This window comes from Chelonia mydas, chromosome 7 (assembly GCF_015237465.2).
Source record: "Chelonia mydas isolate rCheMyd1 chromosome 7, rCheMyd1.pri.v2, whole genome shotgun sequence".
NCBI classification, from domain to species: domain Eukaryota; kingdom Metazoa; phylum Chordata; order Testudines; family Cheloniidae; genus Chelonia; species Chelonia mydas.
The window spans coordinates 60,318,718-60,332,196 of NC_057853.1; the positions used below are offsets into that span (position 1 = coordinate 60,318,718).

At 38.3% G+C, this 13,479-nt stretch overlaps 1 protein-coding gene across 3 annotated transcripts in view; it reads left to right on the forward strand.

Moving 5' to 3' along the window:
- Window positions 1-13,479, forward strand: part of VCL (vinculin) — a 104,978-nt gene that overhangs the window by 63,715 nt on the left and 27,784 nt on the right. For 2 of the 3 annotated variants that reach the window (XM_037905760.2, XM_043551790.1), the window contains exons 6-9: window positions 467-627; window positions 8,363-8,453; window positions 10,118-10,265; window positions 13,091-13,244. In XM_037905760.2, coding sequence (XP_037761688.2) covers window positions 467-627; window positions 8,363-8,453; window positions 10,118-10,265; window positions 13,091-13,244 — 554 coding nt within the window. Of the gene's footprint in view, window positions 1-450; window positions 628-8,362; window positions 8,454-10,117; window positions 10,266-13,090; window positions 13,245-13,479 lie in introns of all 3 variants that reach the window. The other variant, XM_043551791.1, reaches the window with a different exon arrangement.

The following is a 13,479-nucleotide window of genomic DNA, read 5'->3' on the forward strand; positions in this document are numbered from 1 at the left end:
AGAAACGTGGAAGTAATTGTGACACTTGGTTAGCTAGTCTAAGAGGTGTAGTTCAATTGGTCCTAGCTATAGAGCAGAAAACTTGTCAGGTTGTAACCAAATTCTAAGAAATATGTTCTACCCCTTCTCATAAATTAACAAACAGTACAGTTAAAGTGGCAAAAAACCTCTCTAGTGTAGAAACAGTTATTCTAGTGTAAAAGTGTTTATACTACTATAGCTTATTCTTGTTTGAGCTCTAGTGTAGACATATTTATAACTATCAGCAAAAAACCCACACTGTATAAATCAACATAGATTTACCAGTAAAACTTAAGTGTAGACCAGCCTTTAAAGTCTTTATGGTGTTTTCCTGTCCTGTTCAAAACATATAGCTTACTGTTTCTGAGTTTATGCAGGAGGAGGAGATCTTGTATATCAATCATATCTTAGATAGTTTCTCTAATCTAGAGTGCAATGTTCACAGCTATGAAGATTTTTGTAACGACTAAAAGTTCCAAAAGCCAAGGAATAGAAGAGGCCTTGAAAAACCGCAATTTCACAGTAGAGAAGATGAGTGCTGAAATAAATGAGATCATCCGGGTGTTACAGCTCACTTCCTGGGATGAGGATGCCTGGGCTAGCAAGGTATGTTCACTGTTCTTTCTGGAAATAGAAGTCCAGATTCTACTTAGCTTCTCACAGCAACTATAAATTGAGGTTTTCAAGAATGTTTGACTAGAATGTGCACAACCTTATCTTGTAACACGATATAGTATTATATCATAAATAGGCTTGGAAGGACTAGATTTTTCAGTAAATGCTCATTTCACTGTATACACGCAAACAATGAAAAATGTTTCCATTGATGCTGATCAAAATTTACAGATAGGCAATGTAAGAAAAATGCAACTTGAGAACTTACCAGAGTTTGACTTAAGGCTATTTACGTTGTATATTTTGACATTGGTTGAAATTTGTGTTTTAACAGTTAAGAAGCTTTAACTTTTTTTGAATCTGAATGTCTGTCATTAAACTGTCTGCTCCCCATAGTTTCCCACAATTGTGAAAGATTTTAAATGAATAAAAATAAAGTGCTTAAAATAAACCATCAATATTGTCCATCAAAATTATTTTTAAAAAAATTGAATTCTGCCAAGCTAATCACAAGATACCAAGGTACAAAGAATATCTTTGGAGATAATTTGGTCCCAGTTAAAGCCTGTTTTTAAAAGTAACTTGCCTGTCCCATTGCTTAGTCTTTGCTGATTCCTATAATAGAAACAAGTAGGTTAAAATGCATGGCACATGATCCAGTGGCTTATTGGAAGCACTCTGTATTGCCATGTAGGAGATCAGGGTTTTGTGCTCATTTCTGGTCTCTCTCTTTGGCTTGATAGGGAAGTGCTAGACTTTAGTATGCTCTTTTCAAGGAAAGAGTGTGTTTAATCTCAGTCATGTGGTGACCAAATTTTACACTGTGTGGTGTGAGTAAATTGAGCACACAAGCTGTCCCTTGAGGTCTGTACAAAATTTGTCCAACTCAGTACAGTACTTAAACACCCAATCTAGTATTACCTTAAGGCGCTTCTATATGTGTCAGCAGGCAGTTAGTTTGCATTCATATTATCGCTAGAAACTTGAATTTGTCGCTCGGTGTAAAGACGAGGTGAAGAACTCCATCTGAACTGAGCAAATCTTTTTGTATCAACCTGGGTGTGGGCGGGATTAGTATCAGTATATGTTCTTTTTACCCCTCACCTCCAAAAAGGCTCTGTGTTCGAAACAGTCCTTCTGGAGGAGAAGAGGTGTGAAATGAGACCTGAGAAGTTGGAACTTCTACAAAAATGACTCCCAGTCAACCCAACGTATTTGGGTTTTGTTTGCCGCTACTGGCATGCACATGGAGTGTGCAAGGGATGCCATTGCTCTGCTTTACCTGACTGTCCGCTTAGTACAGAAAATGCTGCTATGTCAGTGCCTGCCTGCTCACACGGGTAGAGCACAGGCCGAATGCAGAGCTACTGCTTTGTGCATTCACGTCCTGTGTAGCTGCAGTCACCAGCAAACACAGCAGCACAACTAGTGGTTGGGATGCCCGCTGTGTTTGGATGGCCTTTAAAGTGTGCTGCTAACAGGCTTTTTAGGATCAGTGGCACAGCAGCAAATAACTGAAAAACTATATTTTAAAAAATGTTTAGACATAAAGACAGACTAGTTCCCCCTTAGAAAACCTGTTGTGATAGAGACATTAAAATCACATTAGCCTATGTATTGGTGCCTTGACCCTGATTTTGCATTTGAAGTATTTTACCACTCTACTACTTCTTTATTATGACTACTTTATGCATCTTTGTTTTTGTTCTTCTGTTTATCTTTTCTCACCTTTAGAAGGTAAGATTTCTTCCACACCCCACACCTGTACTTTTGTACTAAAACAAAAAAGCATGTCTGTGGGATTTTGTGCTGTGTGCAGACTGTGTGCTGTGTATATTTTTTTCCTGTGTGCCAGTTGTAACACCATACTTATGTATGTAGGTCTAATAGAGGTTTTTAAATGAGCTTAGCTACCCCTGCTCTGCTCTAATATATCTGAAGTTTGGAGCAGCTTGTTAGGTGTGGGTGATGACAGCCCAGACTATGCAACTCTGCTGTTAAGAGTTTGATGGGAGTCTTCCCAAGTCTTTAGGACAGGTTCCTGTTGAATGTTTTTGTTTAACCTATGTTACTAGCTTCTGGTGCTCATGATCATAGAGTCCAATTATGCAGAAGTAGGCTTTCTGTCTGATGGAAAGCTTTATACAGTAATTTTGCCCATCCCACAGTTTGTGGGAAGAATCTCTTGCTTTTCATCAGCACAGCCCCTCAATAAATAAGTTTCCTCAGAGAGCTTGAGCCGTCTATACAGGGCAGGTGGCTTAGGCTCATAACTTAAGTTACTTTTTTAAAATTAGTTTTTCCTTATGGATTTAAACATTTCCCCCACTTTCTTTGAAACCCACACAACCTCACTATTCTAGTGCATGGGAAACCAGGAAGCTTTCACTGTCCTAAGATGAATGCAGGGCAAAGTAGATAGTAAGTGAGATTTTCAAAATTCTTAAGATATATGTGAAAAATTTCTGTTAGTAACACAAGTCAAGGAGCTTTTATACAAATGCTTACATTGACAGTATCTGTAAGTGGAAAATTTTGGCCAGTGTGCATAATACATAAGTATGCTTTGTGGTCAGTATTCCAAGTACATCATTGTGCACTCTAGGTAAATTTAGAGTAATATTTTAATTATAAATTATATTTCAACATGCAGGATTATGATAGTCTGCCTGCATTTTAGACATGTAGCATTGGGCATTGCTTGTGTGTTGAACTGTTCATGGTACAAAGGATATTAAATGTTACAACTGAACACTTGTGAGAAGAAATAAGTCCTGGTATTGGTTGTCTTGCTAGTGGTCCCACACAGCAGACCTTCCTCTATTGATACACATGGCAAATGCTTGATTTGGGGAGAGAGGAACTATTAATTTACTTATATTTGCTGTACCTGTTGCATGCTTCTCCTTACTGATGGAGACTTCCAATGGAAAGAGATGATTCCTACAGAAAGGAGAGGGAATGAAGTAAGTGGAGGAAAAAATTTAGAGCAGAACTGTTTTTCCTATCAAGTGCACACCATTATTAACTTCATTATGATAATTCCAACACTGTTTTTCAGACTGGGTGTTAATTTCAAATTTAGACAATATTTATAGTTCTGGCAAACCATGAATTTGCTTAAATATAGATTTTGTTTTGTTTTTGATTAAACATAATGTGAGTGTTGGTTTAGAATTTAAATGCTGAATGAATGTTGACAGTTTTTCTGAAGCAAAACTTAATTGTTGAATTGTTTGGTTGCAACAAGTTTTTCATGTGCAGGGCTCCCCCCCAACGAACAGTTAAATGAAAAATCCCAGTAGATGAGTGAGGATGAAACTACAAATGGAATACATTTGAGTATATAAATGTTTAGTTTCTCCTTTAATTCAAATGTCTACAGGCTGTAACAAAACTAGGAAAAAAGAATCTGCTGCTACAGTGCTCAATTCATATAATTCCCACTGAGGCTGAAGACGAGCAAGCCGGTAGTGAATAAGGAATGGATTCTGCAAGAGACTGAGCATTTCTTGAGAATTGAGGGCTGTTGGGAAGCATCCAGCAGTCTTGTTGGACGCTTCCCAGGCTTGAACCTTGTTTGACTAAGCTAGTTGATATGCCAGAAAACAGGACTTGCTGTACTTTCCCAACATTGCCTTCTTTGGTAAAGAAATGCAGATATTGCACAACTTCTCTAGACTTAGAGTACTTAATGATTCAGAGATTATAGTTAATATTTAGCAACAAGAGAAAGTGTCAGATTTTGGAGATTCCCTCTGAGGCAGGAAAATTGCCAATATCATTTTTCCAATCTGGGCTAGTTCTATGGCTGTTCACAAAATTACTAGTGATGGCGGAAGCAGCAAAAAGAGGAAAGTAGATCTAGGAGGTACCCTTGCTGGAGGATTGGCTTGTAAAATGCCCATTGCCTCTTCCCGAGTCAGGCAGTGGTAACCCTGATTGTTTTGCCTGTTTTATTTAGGCTCTGTGAAAAAACAGTTTTGTTTCTAGTATCAGGGGGTAGCCGTGTTAGTCTGTATCCACAAAAACAACAAGGAGTCTGGTGGCACTTTAAAGACTAACAGATTTATTTGAGCATAAGCTTACGTGGGTAAAAACCCTACTTCTTCAGATGCATGGAGTGAAAATTACAGATGCAGACATAAATATACTGACACACAGAGAGAAGGGAGTTACCTCACAAGTGGACAACCGTCTTTAATTTTCACTCCATTCATCTGAAGAAGTGGGGTTTTTACCCACGTAAACTTATGCTCAAATAAATCTGTTAATCTTTAAGGTGCCACTGGACTCAGTTTTGTTTCTGTTGCTCTACCTCCTTTATCTGAGGAAAATTTAGACACCATAATTTTAGCTGCATCAGAAGGGAGACAAATCAATGGAACAGTTTCAGAACTCCAAGAAGATCAAAGTCCAGAAACTGAAACATCTTTTGTTTCTTTTAAAACATCTTTTAATATTTTGGTACTAAAACTGGCTTCCCTGGATACGTTTTTAGTTCCAGGTCCCTGCTTGCCAACCTTTATCAATCAACAGGACTGTAGGTTTCAATGATCTCTGCGCTCCAACCCTCTCCCAAAGTCTGACAGTGGGCCAGGCTCTGTCAGTGCTGAAGGGATGAAGCATACAACAAGTACAGTATCAGTGTGTCCAGTTAAGGGGCCTGTTCTGATGGAGTGTGTCCACTAGAAATGAATCCTGCCTGGACAGAATGAAAATGTTAAAACAGGCTAAAAGCTGAGAGCAATCTTATGCGTTGCCGTTCAAAAGCAGATACTCTAGTACCATACAGTCATGATTTGGATAGGCTACAACTGTGGAGCTATCTGGGAAGTCCATGGGTTGATGTGAAGCTTGGTAACTATGCTTTTAAAGAGGAGATGCTCTTGAATTGATTGAAACAATTGATTGGCTATCTGAATGAGTTTTCTAGCAGAAATCTGAAATATCCAAGCAGAACAGATCTTGACTTACCACCACAAAAAAAGAAAAAGAAAAAAAAAAGGGTGTGTGGGGGGGGGGGAATGCTGTTCAAATCTGTGCATTATGTCTGTAGCTTTTGGGGAGCCCCAGGAATTGATGTATTTGATACACAGGATGGCAAGACTTAGACAACAGAATGATCAGGAATGGAGCCCCGGTGCTGATGGGAAAGGTGATAGAAGACAACTTGGCTCTCTTAGATCCCAGGTTGAGTACGTAGTGCTGGGAGTTTTCAAAATAAAAAGTGTAAAAGCTAAAAAAAATAAAATAAAGTAAAATCATGTTTCCTTATGTTTACGAAACAAGAGACTCAGTAATATACAGGAAACCTTCAGTGTCATTTTACTGATTATAAATATACAAAGCAATGAAGAGGACTGCAATTAGCATGATCAAATATAATTCTTGGGCATCATCAGTGCACATTACTGAGGAGGAAGATATGGGTTTCTAAAATTTTTAAGTAGACTTAAAGTGGAAAAAAATCAATGAGGTTTTTTTCAGTCTGTCCTCTTGGAACCTCTTCAATACATAGTATAAATCCAAAGCTTGAAAGTGCAGTGTTCTACTGAATGCTTCAGAGATATGGATGTGATGGACAAACACAACTTTAAAAATCCTTTCATTTATAAACCCCTTTCTCAGTGGTAAAGCCCTGATTCTACAAAGATTTATGCACAAGCTTAACTTTAAGCACTGAGTGATCCCATCAAGTCTCTACAGGGTCAGAGCATTAATATAGAGACTAGTGACTAATATGTATACCTTTTTAAAGCTTCAGTTAATGCTTTTGTTTTTGGATTATTTATGGAGTGGCTGGTTTGCTCTCCACTATCCATTCAGAGCTAAAACTCCTTTAGTCTGGTATGCAATAACTAAAAGCTGTAACCATCATCACAAGTGATAAGTTTATCAGCTTAATTAAATGTTTAATAGCTTTATGCATGGTGCTTATCGTTTTATAACTTGCCTTACATTAAATACAGAATTCACAAATTATAGAGCTCTAAAGTTAATAAAAACCAGTATATCCTGCCCTATAATGGTTTGAAGTCATTTAAAAGCTGCTCCAAGTACAGATCTTTCACTTACCCCTGAAGCTCATCAGTCTCTAGTTCTGACAGACTGTAGAGGAAGCACGTTCTGAGACCTAGGCCTTCTAATGAGCATGTTCTGTCACCATACCTGGAGAGCTCAAACCCAGCCCCTGACTCCAAGAGCCACCTAGAAGTTGCAATATGGCATGAGGTGACCTTTAAGGAGCTGGGTCCCATACAATATAGGACTGCATAGATGGAAACCAGTCCTTTGAATTATGCTCAGAGGTGAATAGGTACCTGGTGCAGATCATGGATGGAGCAGGGTATAGTCTGTTGAAAACAGCTCACCCTAAGAAAAGAGTAGCTGCATACTGCACCAAGTGAAGTTCCTGTGTTTGGCCCTAAGCACAACATACTGCACCAATCTAGTTTTGGCATGGATACACTGATCCACTTTAAAGAAGGGTTTCAACCTCTTTAGTGCTGCCAGTGTACCCCTCATTGTACAAGACACAGACAAGTGTACAAGACACTGAATCCTGTCCCAAGTATCTTGCAGTCTAAATAAGAGATCTGGCATGGGTGCCTTGGGATTGTGTAACGGAGGGCAGGAGGAAAGAGAGAGAGAGAGAGGGCTGGGTTCTGCTGACTTACTGTATGCAGAATTCTGCATAAAGATGTTATCGTAAAGACATGACTCTGTGGCAGGGGCAGCTCATTAACACCATTTAGAATAAACAAATGTAAGTTACTTTTATCACATGCTTATTGAAGAGCTGTTGTTCTGGCCCTGTCTCAGACTTCTTGCATTTGATTGTTCTTGTTTGCTCCTACTATGTTGGCTAGCAAACTCACAGTGCCCTCTAGTGGAGAGTTAACTGATCAACACTGGCAAGTACACACAGAGAAGACTCCATGTTTTCTGCTTTTCTAGGTGAAGGTGTTAGTGAGCCAATACCTTTGCTATTGTTAGAATAGAGCTTCTCAGGAAGAGACTCATTGCCATGGGTAGAGAAGATAAACTTTTTACTTATTAGAAAGGACCTAAAGTGCATGTATGTCTTAGTCTCCATAGATTTAAAAGTTCTGATTATTCTCTGAATCCTAATAGCTGACAGTAAATCTGTATCTTCTTCCATCCTTGTTATTGTTTCCTCAAAAGTGACACTCAGCTAGTGTCTGACTTTAAAAGGCAGATGAATTCCAAAAATGTAGGTGTTCAACAGTTTAGGTAGAAAGGGGCATTAAAATTGTCATTGACCTCTTAACTATAAGACGCCTCTTCCAGTAGTATCAAGTCATTTCTGAAAAGACCTATAAACCATAATCTTGTTGCTAAATTTACTATAGTTGCTACAGAGTCTTGGTATACACTTAAAAATCCTGATTTCCAAGATACTATGTCTGAAAATTGTTGCAGCTTTTTTCCTGCAGGAATTGTAGCACAGGGAAAATAACTGAACAGAAAAAGTAACTAAAAACTTGCATGTAAGAGTTCTTTGCATTTTGAGTGAAATGAAAATGTCTTTTGGTTTTAATTCTCAAGAAAAGACTGTGACCTGCTGCTGTCCAGTACATTTTGGAGCTGTTTTAATAGGAGAATCGACTTGTGTTAAGCTTAATTTTCTGTCAGCTTTGATTGCTTTTACTATCTGTGCTTTGGCAAAGAGAATGATTGTGAAGGTTTCTCTTTTGTAAAGGACACTGAAGCTATGAAGAGAGCTTTGGCCTTAATAGATTCCAAGATGAACCAGGCAAAGGGCTGGCTAAGGGATCCCAATGCATCACCAGGTAATAATCATACTCCACCCATGCAGTGTTCAGAGTTTACTGTCTAAATGATTGTGGTTTTTTTAGAAAAAATTCTGGTATATTACTAAATTACAGGTGAAGTATTCTGAAAAGAAATGCTTAGATGTTCCTTCCTTCAAATATTAATGTTAAGAAAATAATTTATATGCAAAGTGCTTTGGAAAGCTTTGTTGGTTTTTTATTCATGTTGTTCAAATGATATAGTTCAAACCATGTGAAAACGAATCTTCTCTTTTCCATTCTGTTAGAAAATGTGTTCAATATTTAGTGCTGTATTTATCTTCCTTTGCTAGTAAAAAAGTGTAATACATTACAATTAATATGGGAAAACGTGGCTCTGCAGCCCAGAGAATAAAAAAATCCCATAGGCGCTTTCATGCTTCATACTTTTAGTTCTATATAGTATTGATCAGGCTGCTATATTTCCATTATTTATTTATTCCCCCCTTTACCGACCCCCCCCCCCCGCCGTCTTCTCAGATATATCTTTTTAACATATAAAACTGCTATTTATGACACCTTATCTATTTTTTTTTAATTCCTGTACGACTTTCCTGTGGCTAAACATAACCAGTTGGCAGGGTTTTTTTTCATTTGTGCATCAAAGATCTAAACTAATTTCTTTTTTTTTTTAAGGTGTAGGTCAATGTACACCTGAGCGGCAATATTGGAAGTGTTTATTTTTGCTGTGTATGGTATCACTGTTTTAAACCTCCCTCTCACTCTCTCTCCCTCCCTCTACATAGTCAGTCGTGGCAACTTCAATTTCCTGTGGCTAAAGGTCATTGAAATGCCTCCTACAAAATAACATTTTAATGAATGTGTTTCTAATACAATCCAGTTTTAACTGGGTTGGCAACTTTCCTTTTAAAAGAAATTTTGTATCTTACACTTGGATTTTAATTATTGTATTAACTAGGTGTGTACAGCATTATAGAAAAGCACTAATCAAATTTTAAGAAGCAAGTCAAACAAGTTGTTAGTTTCTAGATTAAAAAAAATAAATCTGTCCTGTAGCACACTAGGTTTAATTGAAGTAACCTCATTAATCCCAAATCTTTTGTCCGTACTGTTTTGTTGCCCGCTTTCATTGAGTCATTCCTAAACTGTAAGCTCTTTGGCACATGAACGTTCTGTGAGTGCTGGAGGTGCCCACAACACCTGGGTGGTTTTTTTAAAAAGAAAAAGAATCTAGAACTACCATGCTCTTTGTTGAACACCAAGAAAGCTTTGCTGTAGGCTCCAGCTAAGACTTTGAAAGTTAGTCCCTCTTTCCCTTGCCTCCCACCCAAAAAACCCCACAATTCAAAATCATGTTCTTTTAAAATGTTTTTATATTCCTAAACTTTTATATAGAAGCTTCATCAGTAGAAATGAAACGATCTTTAGGGATTCATTTCATGCCTAATTCATGGGACAGGATATACTATTAAAACAACACTATGCTGTTGCAGGAACATTGTCTCGGTAAAAGGTATTGGATTTCTTGTACTCTGTGTGCCTTTCCAGTCATTTCAGTTAATGTCCTTTACTCAGTGAATGAAGTATGATTAGTGCAGCAGGTCATGGTGGAATTAGCAGTTTCCTCTTAATAAGCAATGAGTGTCTTTCAGTGTACTTATTGACTGTCTCCTGCATATTAGGGGATCCTGGTGAGCAAGCTATAAGACAGATCCTTGATGAAGCCGGAAAAGTGGGAGAACTGTGTGCAGGCAAAGAACGCAGAGAGATTCTGGGAACCTGTAAAATGCTAGGCCAGATGACTGATCAAGTGGCTGATTTCCGAGCTAGGTAAACCTTCTATTATTAATAAAAGAGTGTCTCTGAAGTATATAGCTGTTTAGGCTGTGATGTTCATCACTGTGGAACAACAGGTTACATTTGTAGGAGCATACACATTATCTTGTTTATTTGTCTTGCCATCTCTTCCAGAAGGATAAAACACATGGTGATGTGAATTCATATTTTACCAGTGTTCTTGGGACAAAGCAAACAAAATAGCTGAATTAGATCATTCAGGCTTCCCTCAATTGCAAACATGTAGCGATCTGATTTGCCTTGAAAAATCAACAAGCAGAAATGGGGTCTTCAGCTCAGTATAAATAATTCCACAAACTCAGGTGCCTTTTATAAATCAACACATTTCATATGATTCAGAGTACCCTAGTCCTTTGGGTTGCCAGAGGTGATGTACCAGAAGATAGCAGTTGCTCATCATCCTGATAAATAAAGTAGAAGTTAGTCTTCACCTACAAGTTCTTTTTGTTTCTGTTTTGCATTTGGCCTTGATGAGCCTGATTCTTTTGCTTACACCATTCTTCCATCTGTGTTACTTCATTGACTGCAAGAGTTACTCCAGACTTACACAGTGTTTTGGGAGGAGAATCAGGCCCACTGTCCCATGATGAAATCCTGTTTCTGGGCTGGAAGAGCAGTTTTGTAGCGGACACAGTTCAATATATGGTAGCCTAATGGGATCAATTAGATCATGTTTTGTAGAGCACTTTGAACAGGAAAGGCAATGCCAAAGCACTAAGAACTTATTATACTCTCAAAAGCTCAGGGGGCCTTGTGTCCTTTGTGAAAGTGGAAAGGCAGGAGGGTTACAAAATACCTCGTAATATGAATTTTGTAATTGAATTTTGGTGGCTGAGGACACAAAATTGATGTGCAGTTGAAGACTGTCAGTCAGTTTCCTAACACTGATCTTACCTCAACAAAACAAACTGTTCCAGTGATCCATTAGGTAGATATTTGGTGGCTTCCTGGCACAATTATTATTTTTTTTTTGAAATATTAATGCATCTTGCATATTGCCAGGAGTGGCAACAGAAATTGGTAAGAGGAGAGCATGTAAAACAAAACTTCATAAATACCATGTTTTCCAAACGTACGTAAACCAAATGGCCTCTTCTGGCATAAGCCTTCTAGTGAAATATGGGTGAGAAGTGAACAAAGCCAGAAATTACTTACAAGTTACTTATTTTGAGCTCTCTTTAAAATAAAGCTATTAAATCCTCCGTATGCCAAACTATAAAACATTCTAATCGTATATGCTCATGCTTGGAATACTTCTTTTATATTTAGCTAAATAAGCACTGGCATACATTAACAGTCGTTATCAGTTCACAGTCCTTGTACATCAAAAAGGCACAAATCTGGAGTATGATCCAACTTTCAGAATATTTATTTAGTTGCTTAATGATTCCATTTGTGCAATTCTTAAACCTGAAGCCGTCTCCAAATTATTAGTTGCATTGTCCTCAAAACCAGTTTCAAGGCGTTGATCCATTTCAGCCTTCATGGGAGCAGTGGAAGAAAAAGGTTAAAACTTCACTCTTTAAAAGCTTCTAGCAGATTCATAAAGAAATAATGCAGGATTTGCCTTGAAATTTTACCTGTTCTTTGCAGAGCATCAAGGACAAATTCAGTCTCAAGGTTGAGTTTTCTTGCTTTCACAAAGCAACAGTTGGTACCAGTCTTGTATTGGCTTGAGACGTCTAGGAAGATGATGACATCCCACCCTCACCCCCACTCCCACTCAACAGTTAATTTCTGTGCTGGCTAAATAGTTAAAGGTCCTTGTATCTAATTTCTTAGAGGTTAGGGTTGAAGAAGCATATCTGAAGTTCTGGCCTGACTCAGGAGAGGGGCCCTTAGGCCTACTACTACATGATTATCCACAGCCTCCTCATTTGGTGTTTTTTCTCTCCTGTCATCTATGCCTGCTCTGTTAAACTAACAACGTATTCTTTTATAAGAAGAGGAAAAATCTCTTTATGAACTCTAGTACTTCAGACACTTAGAACCTGAGATTCCTACAACCACATCTAAAAACCTGTAAGATTCTTGGGCTTTTACTTTAAAGAATGTTCCTCTTCAGTTGTACTTTATTTCTAAATGTTTGAACAGCCACCTGTGGTGGTTTCAGTTCTTCTCCTGCAGAGCCCTGCTGATTTCCTATATGTATTTCAATAACCTTCCCTTGGGTTCAGATTTAGTAAGATGTCCTACCAAGAGCCTATGTGTTTTTCAGTATTCTATCTTTTGAACTGGTGTAAATATGGGAACCAAAGCAGAGTGTACCTTTAAATTGCAGTACATAACTCATTTAATCCAGCCCTCCTTGCTGTATGCAGCATAAGATGTGGAAAAGCATTATTCCCCCTAAGTGCCATGGTTTAAACTGTCCTAGGAGTGTTGGGAAGCCTCTGAGGAATGAACAGAGGAAGTGGACACAGGGCCCTGCCACGGGTAATTCAGTTGCACTCTGCCCCCATAACGCTCTTTCCTCTTCTCGTCGTCATACTAGGGAACCTTCAAAAAATTCAGTTCTTGTGCTGATGTTGCATGTAAAACTCTAGTAAGAGACAGGCACCATTTGTGTTTCCTTTTTAAGAGGCACCTGTCCTAGCCAGTGTTCAGATGAGCTGTTGCCTTCTTGTTCCCGCTCCCCTGTGTACGTTTTAAACATGTTTCCTGAACACCTTTGTGATATCATGATTGTGGTAAGAATTGATGAAAAGTTCGAAACCACTGTTAGTGCCTCTTGTAATTAAAATAAAAAAACATTTTTGTATGATATTCCTATGATGATCTTTGTGTTTTTTGAGTAGAGGACAAGGTGCTACACCAATGGCCATTCAGAAAGCACAGCAGGTGTCTCAAGGTCTGGATTTGCTTACAGCAAAAGTGGAAAATGCAGCCCGCAAACTGGAGGCCATGACCAACTCTAAGCAGGCGATTGCTAAAAAAATTGATGCTGCTCAGGTACATAGTAATTTTATGAATTCAAAAAATGTCTCACACTGTGCCTTTAAGTCACTGTGCTGAACTATTGCAGGTATCCCCAAACATGGTGATTACTTTACATGAGGTATATATTGGGGACACTTTCTTGAGCATACATAAGTCTCTTCTTTCTGATTTCACTATCTAGTGGGAGCCCAGAAGAGTTCTCTCACAATCTCTCTCTCTCTCTCTCTCAAAATGGAAATTCTTTTAA